General features: G+C 42.0%; 1 protein-coding gene across 1 annotated transcript in view; it reads left to right on the plus strand.

Moving 5' to 3' along the window:
• The window catches only part of LOC137427991 (UPF0606 protein KIAA1549-like), a 75196-nt gene that overhangs the window by 19181 nt on the left and 33368 nt on the right, over positions 1–22647 (plus strand). Inside the window, exons 5-9 of the mRNA XM_078785626.1 lie at positions 2231–2409; positions 3089–3270; positions 4715–4851; positions 9116–9276; positions 14091–14341. Coding sequence (XP_078641752.1) covers positions 2231–2409; positions 3089–3270; positions 4715–4851; positions 9116–9276; positions 14091–14341 — 910 coding nt within the window. The remainder of the gene's footprint in view (positions 1–2230; positions 2410–3088; positions 3271–4714; positions 4852–9115; positions 9277–14090; positions 14342–22647) is intronic.

Genomic DNA, 22647 nt, shown 5'->3' on the forward strand with positions numbered 1-22647 from the left:
CTACTCTGGACATGCTGCTTCTGCTGTCTCAACAATGGATGGAGGTCCTCAATGCCAAGCAGGAAATTAGAGCTGTCTCCCTCGACATATCACGTGCCTTCGACACGGTCTGGCACCCCGCTCTGCTCACCAAACTCTCCTCCTTTGGTATCCATGGAAATCTCCACGCATGGCTGGCGGACTTCCTCTCTAGTCGTCGTCAACGTGTGGCCCTGAATGGGTTTCTCTCATCTCCTCTTCCTGTTCAGGCTGGAGTTCCCCAAGGCAGTGTTCTGGGCCCCGTGCTTTTTCTGGTCTTCATCAATGATCTCTCTGACTCTCTCGAAAATCCTCTCTATCTCTTTGCTGATGACTCCACTCTCTGCCGCTCCATTCCTCTTCCCTCAGATCGGCAGTCTGCTGCCTCCTCACTCTCTGAAGACCTGGACAAAATCACAGACTGGTCAAACAAGTGGAACATGTCTTTCAATCCTGACAAATCTCACACTCTTACTATGTCTCTCCGAAAAGATCGACTGGACAACCCTCCCATCTACTTTCTCAACAATCCTCTCCAAGAAGTTCTGTCGCTCAAGATTTTGGGTCTCACTATCTGCCATGATCTTTCTTGGGAAAACCACATTTCCAAGCTGGCCTCCAAAGCCAGTCGCCGACTGGGCATCCTCCGTCGTGCGAAGTCCTTCCTCGGCACACCTGAGCTCCTCACCACATACAAGGCTTTCATCCGCAGCTCAATGGAATACTGTTCTCCCCTATGGGCCGGTGCTCCTGCCTCACACCTAGCTCGGCTTCACGCTGTTGAAACCAAAGCTTTCAGAATTATTGGAATCTCCCGCGATGAAGCTATCTCTGAGGGCCTTTCACTCACTCACCGCAGGCAGGTAGGTGGTCTTTCTGTCTTCTACCGACTCCTCTCCGGCCTTGCACCCCCAGCTCTCTCTGTGCTCTGTCCCCCAAATATTCCTACAGGTCGCACAAGATCTGCCAGCAACCCTCTGATGGTTAAACTGCCGAAATCTCGGCTCTCTGCTCACCTTCACTCTTTCATTCCTCTTTTCTCCCGCCTCTGGAACAAACTCCCTCACTCCCTTCAATCCCACTCCTCCCTCCAGGTCTTTAAAACAGCTGTTCACCACCATCTCTTATCTTCCCCCATCCAAAACCTTGATCTTTTCTACCCCCGCTAATTCACCCCAGATCCACCTTGTTTGAAATTCCAACTTCTTTCCTGGAAGTCCTGGCAGTGTCCATATGTTTTATACCTCTCCCACCGCCCCCTTCCCACGCCCCCCCCCCCCCTAAAGCCCTCGCCCTCTCTCAGATCTCTCGATGTCTCCATGTCTCTCGGTCCCTGCTCTCAAATGTTGTGTTTGTGTCCTTCCCCCTCTCTCCCCATGTTGTCTACCGCTCCCTATGTTATATGTTTTATGTGTCGGTTTGTCTTTCTGTGTGATTAATGTTCGCTCTTTCACGAGCCTCGACCTTGTATACAAAAAAAAAAAAAAAAAAAAAAAAAAAAAAAAAAAAAAAAAAAAAAAGACCTGGATACTCGATCAACAAGGACATTGAAATGGGCACAGATCACATGGAAACATCTGTGTAGCATCCACTACACAACGCATTTTTGATAAGTAGTACTGTCGTATACTTAATTAAAGCACTTTTGCAATGTTGGACACCATATACCAGGCAAAACTAATAAATGTTGTCAATAGTAATTTGTTCATTGTAATCTCATAATGATGCGTTGTACTGATATTGCAGTGCCTTTCTGTAATCCACATCGACATTAAAATATACATATCATTAAGGATCATTAAGACAATTATTTTCAGAAGACAGTTTTTATCCTCTGGGATTTCAGGTAATTTTGTAGAAAAGTGCATTAGATGAGACATGATTTGCTTTCTCCCAAATAATCACAAGTGCATTCCTTTATTTATTAAGATATTGTTTTGTGCCATGTACTCTAATTGTGGCTTGGAGAGGGATGGCCAGGCACCCACAACAGGTTTTGAACTTTTTCATCATTAATAATTTACTCTGGTCAAGTTACAACTCCAATGAAGATTTATTAGAATGGGAGACAGTTGAACAGTTTTTGAAGCATGCATTTTGACAGCTAGCTGCCTACTTGCCTATCTTTGTGTTCATGACATACAAGAGAAAGTTACATGACAAACACAAAAGCACTATTGTGATGTTGAACTGTTTCTGTCATTTACAACAGTTGTGGAACGACAACTCGGTATTGCGAGCGGTAGCACCAATCTTTGGATTATCCCTGCTGTACTGGTGCCAACAGTCTTCTTCCTAGCCTTGATTGTGGCCTTGCTGTTTTGGAAGTTTTGCCATCCCAACTCCTCGGAGTTCAAGGCTGACACTATGAGCAACATTCACAGGACAAAGGTTTGCAGGATGTTGTATCATACTGGTTTGAATTGTTGCTTTAAATGTGACTTATTTGCTGTAACTTTATTAACCTATATTAGGAGTTACTCAATTTAACAGTAGTTGTTCTTCAGTAGTTGTTGAGTAGTAGAGTAACAGTAGTTGTTTAACAGATTAGAGTGAGGTCTTCGCAGGATAGTTTAGAGGTTGGATTCTCAACCTGATGATAAACTCATTTTGGTGTATCAAAGATAAGATGTTGCAATCATTAATTGTGCCATCTGTTTGAGGGGATGTGAAGTTGGGGACCCATTTGCCATCGTTGCTTGATTGTAGATGTTAAAAACCCAATAGTGTCTTTCATAAAGGGTCGGGATTGTCACAGGTACCATGGCTAAATTCCAAATTCCACACCAGCTAGTGCATTTTCATACCTAGGAAGTTGCTTTGGCAGGCCTAGACACTCTGGAAATGTTGAGACCAATTGAATCCAATCCAATCTAATTTTACAGTGCGATACTCTTCCAATGAATCCCGTAGCACTATGCCATTGACATCATGAGTTCATTCAAAAACATGTGCAGACAGAGTGTGTTGACAAGTCAATCACTTATTGTGATCGATGCATTGAAAATAATCAAACCCTCAAGAATTGTCTGATGAGTGACAAAGAAGGCAATTCATTGTGTTTTAACAGAGCGTACAGGGCTTCGACTATGCCAAGAAGGCTCTAGGTTCAGACCTACGCCTAAACCAAGCTGTGAATACACCAATGAAGGTTCACGATATGGGCAAACATTCACCAGGTGGGGAAGGAACTCCAGCAATTCACAGTTTGCCACCAGCCACCCCAGGCAAAGTTTGGGGCAGAAACTCTCGGTGAGATTGTTAGTGAAACAATTATACTTTGAACATTGTTTTACTTTGCCTAGTTGTTCTATATTATGAAATGCTCAAAACAATTAGATGGATTCATGAAATTAAATGAATATAAAAAATTCGTATTTTTAATCATTTTCAGAAATTCAGATTTAATAACCTCCATTTAAGGGAGTGGTTTTCAACTCGTTTGAGTCCACGGACCACCAGGCCAATCAATTTTTTCGTGGACCACCTCCTTTTTGAGACATGATAACAAATAGTAGACAACAAACATTTTGGTTTGAAATTTATTTCTCATGCCGTGTGACTTTGGACAATGTTCCTGTGGACCACCAAAAAGTCACCATGGACTCCCAGTTGAGAACCACTAATTTAAAGTGAATTGCTATATATTCCAAGATAATTTTAATAAAGCTATGGTACATACATCACAAGTCCTGCTTGCTTGCACACCTACTGGTGTGCTTGCTTGCACATTAATTAGTAAGAGTTGTAAATGATGTCATAGAATGCTATTTACATGTATATGAAAATTGCTGAGTAATTGAATTTTGCCTTTCATTGCTCAATTTTATCGCATTATTATTGTGAGACCCAATTTGACTTGGAAACAAGATGCACATGAATTTGACTTTGAAACAAGACATGGATGAGTTTGATTTGGAAACAAGACTTTATTACTTAGGGTACCTTATAGTATTGAACGCCTGGTGTTAGCTTAGCGGTTAGGGTGCCGGCTTGGGATCCTAGGATCCTGTGTTCGAATCCCGGTCGGTCGCTGAATTAACGCCAGGCGGGTTGACTCAACCTGTCATCCCTCAGAGGTCGGCTAATTGAGTACCAGTTCACTGGTAATTCCCTGTGCGTCACAAGAGGCCTGTGCGTCACAGGGTTGTTGGCGACAATAAGGGGACCACGGTGCCCAAAAAAGGCCAACCCCCGCTCTGTGGGGAAAAATGGCCTCTAAAGGTGGTTCTTTGTACCTTGTAGTATTGCTTCCATTTGATGTGATCTTAAAGATGTGAAATTTGAGGCCTCATCTTATGCTGAGGTGAGCTTTTGTTTTTCTGGGGCTCACTTTGAATCGGTTGACATACATCTCCCACATCGTTAAAAAATTATGAAATAGGGACATTGACAGACAAAAGGTATCCTAAACTACTCTATGGAACATTTGTTCTTTACATAAGCACAATGTAAGCAAGCTACCTTGTTTTTCAGAAACAGTGAGAGCTCTAGTCCATTTTACTAGATTGCCTTTGGACATTTATAACGGTAATGTAGTCTTTGATTGCAATTGCAGATAGTGGCAGTTCAATGCAGTTGCACAAAGAGCACAATATTACAGGGAATTTAAGAGGAAATTGACATCAGCAACGCATTTGTAAAATACACAACTTTTTTCAAAATGTTCCGAGGTCAAACTAGACATTTATTGCAGGGTTGCACACTCTGATACAGAGTCGGCACTTAGTGGAAGATCCACAGGTCCTGACTCTGAACCTCACAGCCCAAATAGTGCCTTCACTTCACCAATCAGCAATGGAAAAGCTTCAACACTCACATTGAGGAGCAGAGGTAGGGAGTGCTGTTGAATTTAATTAATATTTGCACTTATTATTGTGGCAAGCCGCTTGGCGTTTGCTTTTTGAGTAATTGCTTTGCAATGTTGTGACAACTTGTTCTCACGTATTAATATTTTCTCAATTTGTTTCTTTTAACTAGTGCATACAGTATTTGAAATAATTGTAGAAACACACAAATCATACACAAACAGGATTTGGAAATATCGAGTAAATGCAACTTGATGGTGGTGTATGCATTGTTGATACAATATAATATCACAGAAAAAATGTTTACAAGGGTTTGGGATAGTGATGGGTTCACTGGTCTTCACTGAATCTATACACTATAATACGCTCCTCCAGTCTGTATGTCCGTCCTTAGACGTGGGGCTTCCCCAGTTGAGGGATGAGCTTCACCCGTTCAGGGAGGGACTTCAAACAAATCTCCACCATTTTGTTTGCTCCGCATACTTCTGGAGGCCTCATAAGCCTATTTTGTAAGGCTAGTGCTTTCTGACTCTCTCAAGATTTTATCTAAACTCTATTTTGATATCTGATTTTATTTTTCATAGTCGCTAAGATGGTTTAAGACTCGGTTGCAAAGAATGGGAAGAAAATTAGATGAAAGTTAGCGTTTTTAGATTATAATGCATTTTAAATGTAATTAAGGCCTGTAATATAAAGTCCATTCAGACTCCCTCACGGCTTTACCTCGACTCTAATTCACCATCTGATTTCATTTTTCATAGTCGCTAGGATGGCTTAAGACTCAGTTATAACAAAAAGTGAGAAAATTGGACGAATTTTGGCGTTTTATTGGCAAAAATCCACAGCCCCAGGAAATTTCTAATTATTAAGTAAAGGTTGCTTCAAATTAATCCAAACCTATGGGAAAATTATAATACTGCCTCAATTTAGCTCTTTCAAATCAGCGCAAGAATAAAAGGCTTTCTTTATTTCTATTTTCCTGTTGTGGTATTTTTACCACACGCTTCCAGCTAGAATCTACTGTGTATGAAACAGAGCAAGTGTATTTATGTCCAGCCCCTAAGGCACCTTATATGATTTAATAAATAAATAGCATTTATCCGTGTTGTTTGTGTTCCAGCTAGAGCATAATAAAATAAATTGCATACGCTTTGGTAGTACCGAGCATCAGGTCATGGGCCCACCCCCCCCCCCCCCCCACCCACGCCCCCCACAGGCGGGTTGGAGGGAGACGATTTACGATTTTCACCTGTATGCATGCCACAATGCAGGTGGTTTACTGGCCCCTGCTGCAGAGGGGATTATTATCCACAATACAACATATATATATCCCCCCACTATTCCCCCCATCCCCCACCTCCCCCGTATCCCCCCCCCCCCCACTCCAAAGGGAGTGGGGGTTCCTTGTAATTCCTAATTTAGTTATGGAAAGCTGGAATATCAAGTATTACCTAAACCTTTCCTTTTTGACCTTTCCTTTCCATCATTCCACCCAGTTGTCAGCAAGCAAATATTGCGAGTGCCCAATGTTGAGTATGCACAATAGGTCAGATGATTTCAAGTGTCAAGGATCAGTTATAAAATATGTGGTGTGGAGCATTTGTGGTGACAAATTCATAGATGAACATGTGCGCACAATCGGGAGAACTTTGGACATGCGGGGAAAAAAACAACATGAGAATGCGTAAGGTGCAGGACTGGCAACATGCTGCCCAGCACCAAACACTTATTGGAAACGAACCCATAGTTTGAGGATTATTGCACTTGTGAATAAGCTGCAAAAAGAACAGCAACATTCCCAAGAAGCCTGGAAAACCAGAGAGGGATGCAGAATTGAAATTAGGAACAGATTTATGTTCCAACTAGCAGAAGTACCCGGCATTGCCGGGCGGGGGAGGGGAGGGGAGGGGGAAGAGGAGGGGAGGGGAGGAGAGAGGGGGGAGGGGAGGAGATGGGGGGGGAGAAGAGGGGGGGCAGTACCCGGCATTCCGTGTATAAACGTGAGGGAGAAGAGGGGGGAGGGGGGAGGGGGAGGGGGGGGGAGGGGGGAGGAGAGGGGGGAGAGGGAGAGATGGGAGAGGAGAGGGGGTGGGTGGGGGGAGGGGGAGAGGGAAGGGGGGGGAGGGGAATGGGTAGGAGGGAGGGGAAGGGGGAGGTGGGAAAGGGAGGGGGAAAAGGGAGGGGGAGGGGGAAAAGGGAGGGGGAGGGGGAGGGGAGAAGGGGAGGGGGTAGGGGTAGGGTGGAGAGGGAAGGGAGGGGGAGGATGGAGGGGGGAGGGGGAAGGGGGGAGGGAAGAGGGGAGGGCCAGTGAACAATGATGTTGCAGTTCTCATGGTCGGAGAGCAGCACAACAATCGCGACATCGTCCTGAATCTTCGCAACAGCATGAAGCGGATTTTGGAGACTCACCGATCCTGTGACGCCCTCCAGTACTGGCATTGCCGGGTGGGGGAAGGGAGACCCATACATTCCCAACCCGTACATTCGCCCTCTCGACTCAAGCTCACTCGGACAAAAGCCTCGCACAAATTACACCATGAAGGCCCAATGGCCATGTCTATGCCACAAATCAAGTATGTGAGCGAGTTGGGCGCACTGAATTGAAAATATATAGAATGCTCATACTGTGTGAAAAGTGAAGCCAACTGGCGGCGGGGATGGAACATCACGTGATCGCTCTGAGCGAATCAGCGCGCTGCTCTGCCACCGATCAGAATCCTTGTATAATATTCCTCGCTGAAAAAAAAATCTATGTGAAACATGCTACTATCTATGCTAAATCATGCTAAATCATGCTAAATCATGCTAATCATGCTAAAATCTATGCTATTTGCTGTGAGTTTATGGCGGCAAGGAACATCACGTGATCGCGTCACGAACATCATTCGTGATCACGTCATCACGTGATCGTGATCGTCATCAATGAGCACGAATGAGCGAATCAGCGCGCTGCTCTGCCACCGATTCAGATTACGTGTATAACATTCCTCGCCCGAAAAAAAAATATGGATCTCAAGATGAAAGGAAAAAAAAACCTATGTGGTGTGAATGGCAATGTTCCTCGCTGAAATGTGAAAAAAACGCAATCGCTTTTCGCTCTGAAATACGTGCGAACGCGTAACTGAGTTAATGACGGCAAGGAACATCACGTGATCGCTCTGAGCGAATCAGCGCGCTGCTCTGCCACCGGTCAGATTCCGTGCATAATATTTCTCGCTGAAATGCGCTGAGGTAAAAATATGGTAAAAAAATATTATGAAATAATTTTTTTTAGGTCGCGCCCTGTTCTTCCCAGGCTCAATGGCCATGTCTGTACGTCAGCCTCTCCATTTAGGAGTCTATCGGTAACATTACACACACACACACACACACACACACACACACACACACACACACACACACACACACACACACACACACACACACAAACTGTGTTTTATATATATAGATACTTCCCAGTAATAACTCTGAGCATAGAGTATGACAACTTCTGCTTTACTATTTAATTACTCCCACCTTCTTGTGGGGTCTTTCAGGAAAAAGTTTTTGCCCAGTCTTTCACGATCTGGCTGGCCAGGCCTGACATTCGACTGAAAGTAGCAATAATTTGGAATTTGGCCAGGGTGTCAGTGATAGTTCGCCTACTCTACGTGAAAGTCAATACGGAATTTTTAACGACCACCAACTAATGTTACAAACGGGACACACAGGTAAACATCCATTTGCTTAATTTCAGATAATACATTACTGTACTGGCTAAATGTATGTACTTTACATAATTTATGGAAAGACACATTCACATATTGCTCATTCCATCAGAGCATGACTGTTGCCCCCATTAATGGGGCACAGTGCGGTAATATTCTTCCCTATCGAGAAAAGCCGTCAGTCCTTTCGTGTATAATTAAATAATATACTTAATTAATTAATTAAATTTTTATTAATTAATAAATTAATTTATTTATTTATCGTCAGCGCTTAATAAATTAATTAAATTTAATTAATTAATTAATAAAATAATTAAATTAATTAATTAATTAATTAATTAATTAAACGCTCCCTCTTTTTGTATATTTTGTTTGTCTGGTTGATTTGTTTGTGAAATAAATGTTAGCTCTTTCACGAGCCTCGATTCAGTATACAAAAAAATAAAAAAAAATAAATGATGTACCGAGATGTACAGATGGCTTTCAATATGAAGCAGAAATATTTAATATCCTCTAGAAACTCCGAACAAAGTTGTCACGTCTGAATTAACTGAAGTAGCTGGAACAGTTTTTTCTTCTCAGGTCCTGAAAGTGGGTGGGTAGCACAACCCACATCGCTCATTGAACCACCAAGAGCATCACGACGATCGCAGGAAGAGACGTCGATCCAGCTTTTACCTCTCCAGCCTGTTCTCGACAATTTTCACCCTGAGTCTCAGGAGACTGTGCTTGGGATGAATGAGGTTTGTCATTTTTTTCAATAACTTTGGGAATTTTTTCAATTGGGAATAATGAGGTTTGGCATTTTAAAAAAATCATGTGACAATAAATTGGTTAATTAAAATAATTTAATGAATTAAATAGTAATAAAAAACAATGTAGTTGGACAAAAAGCACTTTGTAGCAATGAGACATTTCAACAAAAGTATGAAAGGGGAATCCAAACGAAAATTGATTTTCTTTAAAAAAAATAAATCCCTGACAATTACTCCATAAATCATGCTTTCAAAGGAAAAACAGGATTTGTTTTTGGTGATGTCTTTCTAAAGAAGAATCGGCATTAAAGTGTTTTTTTTTTTGGACTGAGGCAAAACACTTCACCCTTTGTTTGACTCGTGTCATCTCGGAGTGAAAAGTTTGAGTGAAACCACAATGGTGGTCTGCATTGAAACAGAATATGATAACCTCTGATTTAGATTAATAATTAATCCACCGATGCTAGTAAGTGTAAACAGCCCCATTGGAGGAAAATTGATGATTGTACGTATTATGAGGAAAGCAATTTGTGGGATAAAAAAAAAATACAGGTAAATGTTTCAGGGGGCATGATAGAGCTGTATCGTTTAGAACTGTATCGCTTAAAGCTAGATATCGTTAAGAGCTGTATGAATGTGAATTTTTGGATGAAAATTACAATGACCTTTTACACAACACAGATTAGTATATTACTCACAAATCGGGAAAGTTATGTTGTCTGGCCATACCTCCTCCAATACCTGCTAAAACAATGCAGTCATACATAGAGACTCCTTTATTTTCAACCTAATGTGCTCTGACGCAACACTACCCTGCACACTGAAAACCTTGTAAAGATGCATTTTAAAAAGTAATGCAAATTTTATCTGGAGCAACTTTTACCAACAACAACACATTTAAATTTTCATGGTGCCATTAATTTGCAAGATTATTTTAGTGATGAATAATATACTTTGTCATTTCTGTCAATTTTGCAAAATCTGTTTGGAGGTTGTTGCTGCTGCTGCTGCTGCTGCTGCTGCTGCTGCTGTTGTTGTTGTTGTCAAAATTTCTCACCTCTCCTTCCCCTTAAGTTAGTTAGCATACATTGCTCAATGAAATACTTTATGAAGCAGTACCAATAACCTGTTTACATAATTAACACTGAGGTACAAAACAAGGTGATTGGAAATGCAGATGTGTACAAACAAATTCAGATGTGTACAAACTTCTTAAAATTGCTGATCATGCGATCGGGCAAAAATGTCTCCTTCAATTTTGGAATTTAAATTGCAATGAATGAAAAATTGGGACAATTGTTTTCACCGCATTCCTCAACGTAAGGCTTACGCTAAGTGGTACTAGGCACCGCCTCAAGAAGATTGCAATATTTCACTGGTAGCTTGATGATTGATAAATCGGGAACCCTCTCATCATGGCTCTGATTGATAAATTTAAAAACCTCTCATCGTGGCCCCGTTCGTTGTCTCTCACCAAAGTTCTGTCACATATGGGAACTGATGATTTTTATCCGAGTGTTTTGTTATTTTCTTTCTCAAATTCGTTCTTTTACGTTATTAGTTGGTAAACCGAGTTGGAATCCACAGGATCTAGCCATCTCTGTCGTCTCGTAGCGGTGTTCCGCATAGAGTGCGGAACACAAATACAACCGTTTAGTCATCTTTGTCCAGACTGGTGTATGCTGAACAAATTTTGTCTATGACTGGGCCACCTCTAGTTCCTTCAGGCACTCTTGCAGCACAAGCACGTAATTGTTTCAATTATTGCAACACATTGACCTGGCATGACACCAAACGCATGGACATTTGAAAATAGTTTACTGATTGATTCACTTCTTGTGCACTCGGAAAAGCAATTACAGACTTGGCATTTAATATGGAATATTTTTTTTGTGGGGGTCAACTTACTTTTCAAGATGTCTTAGAACCAAAAGTTCATTGGAATTATGTTGAAATTATTCTAGATTTTGTTAATGTGACCTTTAAAAGAAACAAAAACCACATTTGACATTTCGAAACAAATAAATTGATCCTTGAAAGTGATGTAAACTGATATCAAACTCAATTCATGGACAGTACTGTGTTAAACTTCTGTACGTTTTCCAGAAGTATCTCTTTATTTTGCACATTAGCCAAAATTTTTTTTAACAAAAACAAAAGTTAAATTACGACTGGGATTACGGACAGTAAAATTACAGTTCAATACGTCGTGTAACCCCCACGAGCATTCAGGAGAGCACGTACACGTTGAGGCATGCTGTTCACGAGATTTGCCAAGGTTTGGACAGGAATCGCTTGCCATGCAGTGACAATAGTCTGCTGCAATTCATGCACAGAGGTCGGCTGCTGGTCCAAGTGGTCGATTTGACGCGTTAATTCTGCCCACAAGTTCCCTATCGGATTCATATCAGGGGACATGGCAGGCCACTCCATATGCTCTACACCACGGTCAGCAAGAAAGTGTTGGATCATGCGAGCATGATGAGGCCGTGCATTGTCATCTTGGAAGACAAAGTTTCCTCGAAAGGCTGCACGAGCAAATGGAAGCAATGTTTCTTCCAGAATGGCCCTGTACTTGAACTGGTTCAGGTTTCCATTCAGAACAACCAGGTCAGTTTTGCCCCCTGCATGAAAAGCAGCCCAAACGGTCACCCCACCACCTCCAGCTTGGACTCTTGGCACTATACAATCTTTGTTGTAGGCTTCATGCACTTGTCTGCGCACTCGGACGCGGCCATCTTCACGATAGACCAGAAATCTAGACTCGTCACTGAAGATCACGTGATTCCAGTGTCCTGGCTGCCATTGATTGTGCTCTCTGGCCCACTGCAATCGGCGCTGGTGGTGTTGTCTGGTCAGGCGTGGCTTTCTCAGGGGACGCCTGGCACCCCTGAGGTGGCCTGCTTGAACCAGTCGTTGGTTGACTTGCCTTCTGGATACAGGCACATTTGTCAGTTGCTGCCACTCAGCCCTAAGCCGATCAGCTGACTTGGTACGGCCATTGCGGACTAACCGGTGCAGCTGGCGATCATTCCTCCTTGTGGTTCTGCGGGGACGTCCTGGCCTCGGTATTAGAGTAGGGACACCCCTCTGAGCATTTCGTTTCAGGATCTTTGACACCTGACCTTGAGTGACGCCGTACTGCCGAGCAATAGCACGCCGTTTCATGCCGTAATTTCGTAAAGCCTCCACTCCATGACAAACAGCATTGTCTAGTTGACGGACCATCTCCAGAGGAAGCGGCAATAACTTTTGGAGACATGCAGCAGTTGTTTTCCACTAATACAGAACGCAACAACCATTGTATACCCGACTGTGAAGCCAATCATCAAATGCACCTGTACGTACATTTTGCCACGCCACCTGTGATATAATCCTGTTGTTGACTTCTTGCTGCGACAGACAATCAGTGACATGGTTCTTTGAACAAATAAATCACCAAAGTGTAAAAGAAACTCACCAGATTGATATACTGAGTTAAGAAAGTAAACCCAAGTCAAGAAAAAAAAAATTCCATATTAAATGCCAAGTCTGTATGATGAATTATCTGCACTACTTGATGTCAGGGGTCAAAGGTTACAGAAATCAGAGATGTGTGAGAAAAATTACTTTTACTACCTAAATGTCCTACTTTTACATTTGCAAAATAAAAGAAGACGTTATATTTAATACCTGTAGTATCAAAGGATATTTCAGGTGAATATGATCAGAGGTGGTTAGATTCCCCTTTAAGATCTTTATGCTCCGATTAATCCATCCTTGCACTATTTGAAAGCTACTTACAGTAATGTGATGTTATTACCTCCACCATTGAAGGTGGATGGAGGTTATGTTTTCACCCCTGTTTGTCTGTCTGTCTGTTTGTCTGTCTATGAACAGGATATCTCAAAAAGTGGTCGATGGATTCCGACAAAATTTGCGGAGAGGTGTAGCGTATGTGACAAAGACAAAATGATAAAATTTTGGTGATGATCCGGATCTGGATCCTCCAGCTAGTATAATTTTTTATGTGATTCTTTACCATTGAGTGATAGGGCCAAAACGATACATATCAGGATATCTCAAAAAGTTATGGATGGATTTGGACGAAACTTGGTGGAAATGTTGTGTGTGTGACAAGGAAGAATTGATTCGAGTTTGGTGAAGATCTGAATATGGATTCAAATACGAGAATTATTTAATTTTAAGTGAATCTTCACCATTGAGAGATCGGTCGAAAACTGATACATAGCACGATATCTCAAAAGGTTTGGACGAGTTATGACTAAACGTGGTGGAGGAGTTGGTTAGGTGACGAGAACAAGCTGATTCGATTTTGGTTCTTGCCCGAATCCAGATCCAGCCTCTCATTGGGATACAAAACATAGACTGTTCAGCGTGGTGGAGGTATGCTCTCTACCGAGTGCCGTTCTAGTCTTTATATATGTTGTCGTACATTCATATCAAAAAGGGTTTGTACAACTTTTCAAACTTTTTGCTCTTCAACGGTTAATACTTCAGTGTTTAAATTGCCAAGTCCACACAAATATAATGGCACTGCTTTATTATTGTTCTTCATGGAATGCTGTGTTTATTCAACCAAACCTTGTCTAAAATCTTATTTAGCTTGTTTTGTGGATTACCATAATTGGTTTGCCATGTGGTTTGCCGTAATTTATATTTCACTGTTAATCAAATCATTGGGTGGTTTGTTAAATACTGCACTAAAAATGGCAATGGAAATTATTAGGGTGGATGAATTGGTTTTTATTGTCAAATTGAAAGAAGACGAGAGAACATGGATGGTGGTATCTCACCCACAGTTGGTCAGAGTTACTCGAATACCTGCTGAAAATGAGAGAAAGCCACGTGTTCGAGGTGTCAACAAGAAGAAGGTGGAGTGTGCTGTAAAGAGGGAAGGGGCAACAGAAAGGCAGCGGCCTACAAGTCAGGTGTTGCAGGCCTTGCCTCATGAGAAGAAGACCCAAGGTGTGACACAGCAGACACATCAGCAAATCGACCACATCTTGGATCCTGGATCACAAATTCCATCTGTATTTCTCGACCCCAAAAGGTTGGTGGTATCACTGTATACATGCTCTTCTTTTTTTAAGTCGCAATTTTTGTTATCTTAGCCGCCATTCTCATAATTATTATTATGATGCATTTGATTATATATTATATAATGATATTATATCTCGGTGGTATCATGTGTTTGCCTCATAATTTCCTAATTTTTGTTTCATTATTCACTTCACTCGCATGTTTAGGTTATGCAGTCGTCATATTTTAGGGAGTAGCTTAAGCTGTCTGTTTCAAATTGCGTTCATTTGTTTCTGGATGTTAAAGGCCAGGTACCTTCTTTGAAATAAGAGTATGCTTTTGTGCCACAAGAACAAGGATCAAAAGTTGATTAGATGGACATCTATCGAATTATTAATCTGGCCAAATTCCAGGTTCCTAATTAATTGTTTGAGTTTAGAGATGACCTGTTGGTTGTGCACACGTTTTAGGTTTTTCTCTTCCTAACGATAACGATGAATGAAAAATTACGAGATTTAAATAAATGTCTTTTATTGATGCATTATTTATTTTGTTGACCTCGCAGGTCAAAATTTATTTCTGACCCGAGTTTCGTTCATCAATTTAGCAAAGCTGGGCACCAAACGGTTAATCCGTTAATCGTTAATTAACGAAGTTAACTTTTTCATTAACGATTTAACTTTTAAGTTAGCTTTGAAAATCATTATCGGACTAACTAACTTCCGTTACATTTAACTTCCGTTAGCTCAAGTCTGTTAACCCAAAAATTTCATGATCGACCTGGCTTGTGGGATGGATCGGCTTGTGGGATGGATCGGCTTGTCTACGGTCCGCGCCGGAAATCCGTTAATTTTTCTGGGTCCCTCGGGTCAACCAACAACCAACAACCAACAACAACAACCATGTAGTTGCTTCTCAATTGCAGGTGCAGGCACTTCAAACATACATCACAGTTTGATTCGGAACGATCGGCTTGGCGAGCGATATCAATCTGAATGGTACTGAACGCACCTCTGTACTGTGCTGTGGTGTGCTGTACTGTGCTGCGCTGTACTGTACTGTGCTATAGTGTGCTGTAATGTGCTGTTCTGTACTGTGCTCTACCATAGTGTGCTGTGCTATTCTGAACTGTGCTGTGTTGTAGTGTGCTGTAATGTGCTGTTCTGTACTGTTCTGTGCTATAGTGTGCTGTAATGTGCTGTTCTGTACTGTACTGTGCTATGGTGTGGTATGTGGGCCCCGCAATTTTTTTTTAAATCGGGCACCTTAACATGTAAGGCCGGCCCATGTTCTAAAGCCCTTAAAAAGACCCCCAAAAAGGCTTATTTTATAGTTTTGGCACTTTTTTAGGTGGTTTTAGAGCAAAAAGCGGGTTTTTGGGGTTTTTAATAGGAAAAATTAACGTTAACGGTTTATTGATAACTTTCGTTACATTTTAAACGAGTTACCTGATTAACGGTTATCAAAGTTAACTTTTTGGTTAATGGATTAACGGTTAACGAAGTTACCTTTTTGATTAACTGTGCCCACCTTTGCAATTTAGCCTCTGCCACTTTTCCATATGCCCTGCAAATAAGCAGTTCACTTGAGATTTCTGATGCATTCATGTTGGTGTAGAGCTGATTCTTCTGTCAAGTAATTGAATGCATCAGATAATTTGGTCACTTGAAATCATCAGCATGGATGCATTGGCTCTGTCTCGAAGTATGTTTAGTCAGGCATATATATTGCCGCATTGCCGGCTTGAGCAGCCCTGGGAACGGATAGCCGATTGAGCTTTACACTCCAAGGCATTCAGTCAACAATGGTGGAGTTAATACGCACGGGGGGTGAGGCAGCGAAAGGTGGCGAAACTCTTAACTGTATGGACCCCACTGGACGTCTTCGACCCTGCGATAATCAATTCAACTGACACGGAATTATAATGCAAAAATACCGGCTTTATTGAAATAAATGCCGGCAACAAAAGAATGCATGGTAAACTAAAATTCCTAATCGAGGGACCCTCCACACGGACTCAGCGCACCCAGACGACACACAGCCAGCACCGATGAGCCAAGGAAAGAACAATGCGGTCTCTCAAACTGATGAAAGTCAGGGACCACTCAGACAAAATGTCGGGACACGACTGTTCGTGATGAATTCCAGATGCCGAGAGAGCAGTATATGCCACTGCACGGCACCAATGTTCCCACACAAGAGAGGGCACGCAAATGTGTCCGCCTTCCACGAACACCAATAACCGAGAGAGTATAATTTCGACTACTCGTTCTGAAACCCCAAACCAAAGAGATATGTGACTGCTCGTAATGGAGGCCAGCCTGGAGAGAGGGAAAATGTCGGGAGCCAAGTCTTTTGTACCCAGGGTTCTTACGTCATCCAATGACATCTGCGCATGCTCCTATCAGCGAGTCCCATCTACTCGCTCTATGGCCGTCCTGACCAATTGTTCTTCGGCACGTGGCCTTACGGCCACTTGCCGGCCTTTGTGATCACCAAGTCGGTGGTATCAGCGGTGGTTGAATGTCCTATTCCGGGTACTTTTATTTAATGTTATAATTCATGCTGAATGCTTGGCTTGGCTATGTGTTTGCTGCAGTCATAAGGAACACAGGAAAAGATTACAGAGGCACTTAGATACAGGGAATTTACCATTATTCCCTAACTAATTAACATAACCCCACACCTCATCATGGGGACAAAGATACACTCTTACATGACATCCGGTCTAACGGATCCCTACTCATGGTACATGGGGGTTCTTCTTCTTTGTCGCGACATCCGGAGCACATTACCTATACAATTCTACCTGGCCTACTATATTTCATTGCCTACCCCGCATAAACATAACAATATATATATATATATATATATATACATATATATATATATATATATATATATATATACAGTATATACAGTCATGTGAAAAAGTAAGTACACCCCATGTAAAGGTTTGACTTTTTCAACATATTTCAACATACAGCTATTTTATCTTCATTTCAACAATATTGATAGATAAAGGTGATATAATATAACAAATATCATGAAACATTTACATTTTGTAGTCCATTGTATAATTTAAATAAACATAAATGCAAATTTCGCACGTGGAAAAAGTAAGTACACCCCCTACATTTAGCACTACTTCAAATACCTAAAATGAGAATCAGGTGCACCAGGTCAGGTGCAAATGATTAGAACATCGTAAGAGAGGATCTTGGAGGAACCTGTCTTATTTAAACCTCAGACATTTAGTTTGGTTTGCTCTTTGTTGTTGAAGTGTGCGGCGTCACCATGCCTAGATCAAAAGAGCTCTCTGAGGCCTTCAGAAAGAAGTTTATAGATGCCTACGAGTCTGGGAAGGGATTTAAAAAGATCTCCAAACAATTTGAAATCAATCATTCGACTGTCCGGAAGATCATCTACAAGTGGAGAAGATTCCAATCAGCTGCCAACTTGTTCAGGCCAGGCCGCCCCAGCAAGTTCAGTCCGAGAGCAGACCGCAAGATGCTGAAAGAAGACTCGAAGAACCCCAGAATGTCATCACGGGACCTACAGGTAGCTCTTGCCACTGTTGATGTCAAAGTGCACGAGTCTACCATTAGAAAGAGGCTGCACAAATTTGATCTACATGGGAGGTGTGCCAGGAGGAAACCTTTGCTGTCCAGAAAGAACATCAGGGCAAGACTAAAGTTTGCCAATGAACACCAAGGCAAAGACTAGCACTTCTGGAACAATGTGCTGTGGATAGATGAGTCAAAGGTAGAGCTATTTGGCCACTGTACCAGAAGACATGTTTGGCAAAAACCAAAGACAGCATTTGACCACAAGAACCTGATACAAACTGTAAAGCATGGTGGTGGAAATATTATGGTTTGGGGCAGCTTTGCTGCATCAGGGCCTGGGCAGCTCACCATCATAGAATTCACTATGAATTCTTCATTGTACCAGAGGGTGTTTGAGGATAATGTGAGGCCTTCTGTCGGAAAGTTGAAGCTCAACCGAAGGTGGACCTTGCAACATGACAATGACCCTAAACATACCAGTAAATCCACCAAGGAATGGCTGAAAAGAAAGAAATGGAGGGTTCTGGAATGGCCAAGTCAAAGCCCGGATCTAAATCCCATCGAGATGTTGTGGGGGGATTTGAAACGAGCTGTGCATGCAAGAAACCCCTCAAACATCGCACAGCTGAAATAATTCTGCATGGTGGAGTGGGCAAAAATTTCTCCCAGTCGATGTCAGAGACTGGTAGACAGTTATAAGAAATGCCTTCTTGAGGTTGTTTCTGCCAAGGTGGGCAATACCACCTCATAGAGCAAAGGGTGTACTTACTTTTTCCACGTGCGAAATTTGCATTTATGTTTATTTAAATTATACAATAGACTACAAAATGTAAATGTTTCATGATATTTGTTATGTTATATCATCTTTATCCATCAATATTGTTGAAATGAAGATCAAATAGCTGTATGTTGAAATATGTTGAAAAAGTCAAAACTTTACATGGGGTGTACTTACTTTTTCACGTGACTGTGTATGTATGTATGTATGTATATATATATATATATATATATATATATATATATATATATATATATATATATATGTATATATATATATATATATATATATATATATATATATATATATATATATATATATATATATATATATATATATATATATATATATATATATATATATATACACAAAGAATTAAGTTAAGCACCCCCCCCGTTTTTTTACAACCTCGCACATTACAAGTTTGTTGTCGTCAAAACAGTGTAATATACCCATGATATTGCTATATTTTCTGGAGAAGTGATATTATGGTCACATAAAAACATAACAATCATGCCGTTTTCAATATTTTATTCTGAATAATTTAAGGTGAAATTTTTTGGGAATTTTAGGCATATTTTCACCTCAATTTAAGTATGGAGCTATAGGTCCATCACGGACAGTGTGGATGACGTTTATGTTTTCTAACGTACAGTCATTGTTCTGAGAAGACCTCTAGCGATCTTTGCGTCAATAACGTGTGTAGGACCCACGTGATCGGATCACTGACTCAACCCTACGTCTCATAGACCCTGTAAGCCGTCGTATGCGTTGCTGTGGCAGGTTGTTCCATTCCCGATGTAATGCACGTTCCAATTCATCCAGATTGGCTATTGGAGGGACCATCTTCGCAATTTGTCGTCCCAACATGTCCCAAACGTGCTCGAGGGGGTTCAACCTGCCACAGCAACGCATACGACGGCTTACAGGGTCTATGAGACGTAGGGTTGAGTCAGTGATCCGATCACGTGGGTCCTACACACGTTATTGACGCAAAGATCGCTAGAGGTCTTCTCAGAACAATGACTGTACGTTAGAAAACATAAACGTCATCCACACTGTCCGTGATGGACCTATAGCTCCATACTTAAATTGAGGTGAAAATATGCCTAAAATTCCCAAAAAATTTCACCTTAAATTATTCAGAATAAAATATTGAAAACGGCATGATTGTTATGTTTTTATGTGACCATAATATCACTTCTCCAGAAAATATAGCAATATCATGGGTATATTACACTGTTTTGACGACAACAAACTTGTAATGTGCGAGGTTGTAAAAAAACGGGGGGGGTGCTTAACTTAATTCTTTGTGTATATATATATATATATATCATATACCACCAATGATAGTGCTACGGTTTTTGAGATTGACACATTTAAGTCATTAAAGGTTAAAGGGTTTACCCCCATAGTTAGTCACACGAACAACATAAAGGCCCATTTGTAGTATAGTTATGTCTTAGTATGTGTAAGAATTGGCCATTTCCCCTCTTAGTGCCTGCGTGTGTAAAGACATGAGAATAGGTCCTCCATTCATTTTGCGTCCCACCTCCAATTCTACCTCTATGGGCGTAATATGGGATGGGTGCAATTCTACCTCTATGGGCGTAATTAATCCCACGCCCCATTAGGCTGACCACTAGTCGAGTAACACGTGGTAGGCCTGAGAAGGAGGAGCGTGGGGTCGGGTGGGGGCGGCGATGAGAACGGGAGCGGGCAGAAGGCGATGACGGTAAGAGCCACCAGCCAATCAGGGCTCTAGCGGCATGGCGTGAGAGGGCGTGGTGAGGCGCATCTGGTGAGTTCGAGAAGGTTCGCGGGGCGTGCCTATATAACATGCTGCGCAAAGCCCTCGAAAGGACTCGCAGAGGAGAGAGAGAGAGATAGAGGACTTACAGCGTGATAAGAGGACTCGCATCGGAGAGAGAGAGATCGAGGACTTACCAGTAGGACGAGGACTTGAACGGCGGTGGCGAAAGGATTCGGACTCACAAGATAAGCGCATTGTTTTGAGTACTTGCGGAGGATACGTGCGTTGTTTAAGGACTTGCGCAGAGAGAGAGAAGAAGAGGCGTTGAACGTTGAACCAAGTACGCGGGCGCAGCCAGGCGCGCCGGTAACACATATTGCGCTTTTCACCCACGTGAGTAAGCGCGGCCATAGCCGCAAGTGAATAACCGCCAGCCGCGTCGAAGTCCGCTCCCTACCAATTCGCCCCGTGATAACTCGCTCCGTTTAGACGACACGCGGAGAGCTCCTGCCTTCACCTACTCCAAGGGACGTGCCAGGGACCGGAGAGAGAGAGCTGCACGGAAGCCATCCCTGGACGAGCTGGTGAACATCGTCCTGCCATCTGCAATCCCCGTGTGAGTGTGTGTGTGAGACGGGCCCGTGTCCTTGGGTTTTAAGTAAGACAGTTTTTAAGGATTTGCTCTGTGTCTCTGCTCTTGAATCATTGTGCATAGTGTAAATAAATTCTGTTCTTCCTTCCAATTCGATCGTCTTTGTGATTTCGCCATTGACTAAGCGTGGTACGAATCAGAACCGCTTGAATCGGGTTCCACCATCTAAACGGTGCGGATCATGTGTACGCAACCGCTCGGCGTATCAACACACGTGGTTCGCGTGAGGCTTGTCTCCTCGCTTCAGGGCAGCGCGAGTATTTAGGTAATAGCGAATTTGGTCCTGATACCCTATTTCGCGCTGACCGGAAGGGACGTCATAGGCCTTGGGTCGCGCCTGGTCGGTCAAAGACAAGGGGACTAATCCCCCCTTGGTAAGGGGAGAAGGCCGGCGGCGGACCCACAACAATATGTTAAAAACAGCATCAACTTTGACAAAATTAATACTTAACAAAATGCACTGCATCTAACTCAAAGGACATATGTTTTATTCATGAGAGATTATATGCTTGTTTCATTGTGATTTATCCCCCCAAAAAATGTAATACAAAATGTAAGTTTATGTAGAAATGAGTCATACTGTTATATATTACTCTTCAAGTCGAGAAAGCAAATGCGCAAAATACTATGTAAAGCCAATTTAAAGCAATATATGACATGTTTATAAAGCGAGGAAGTTCGTACCCTGTACCATGAGACTACTGTTGAAATGTACACTCCTGATGCACATAAATATTCAGACAGGACTTTCATCAAAGCTCATTAGTTTGCCAAGTTTATGCACGTATACAGTGTTTTGAGTCTTAAAGCCATCGGTTATCTCTCACAGTTTTGATATTTGCTTTATTATAAACCCAATTGCGTTAAGTTTAATGTCATTAGGTCGCCTTCATTACTCAGCTTGCATAAACAAGTCGGATCGCAACACATTTTATGAAGGATGGTGTCATTATAAACATCTACAGTATGTTCGAGGACGTGTTGAAAAGTAATGCCTCCTATTATTTTTCTCCAAAACAGACAAAGATATTAAAGTGAAACATAGTGCATGTTAGAATAAGTGTGGTTCAGGGTGCTTGTAAGAAAGAATAAGTGTGATTCAGAGTGCATGGAAACAACAAGTGTAATGTGGTTCCTGTAATTAATGAAATGTGTCGAGTTCTTCCTGCCACTGGGTGCGAAGTTTTATTAGTCTGACACTAGATTTCTCCGTGCTACATTATAGTCAAGTTGGCAGGCGACAGCATGATGTGTCAGTGCTGCGAAGCGCTAGAGATGAGAGTTGGGATGACTGACTGGAGATTAAATGGCTAGAGATGAGAGTTGGGATGACTGACTGGAGATGAGAGTTGGGATGACTGACTGGAAATGAGAGTTGGGATGACTGACTGGAGATGAGAGTTGGGATGACTGACTGGAGACAAAATGACTGGAGTGAGAGTTGGGATGACTAACTGGAGATTAAATGACTGGGGATGAGAGTTGGGGTGCATCATTACAATCCGGAGAGTTAAGGAACACCTTCGTGGAGAACTTTTTAGCCGCGTCGCAGACGCTGCTCATAGAGTGCACTCTGCTGTTGTTG

This window comes from Myxine glutinosa, chromosome 1 (assembly GCF_964187855.1).
Source record: "Myxine glutinosa chromosome 1, kmMyxGlut1.1, whole genome shotgun sequence".
NCBI classification, from domain to species: Eukaryota; Metazoa; Chordata; class Myxini; order Myxiniformes; family Myxinidae; genus Myxine; species Myxine glutinosa.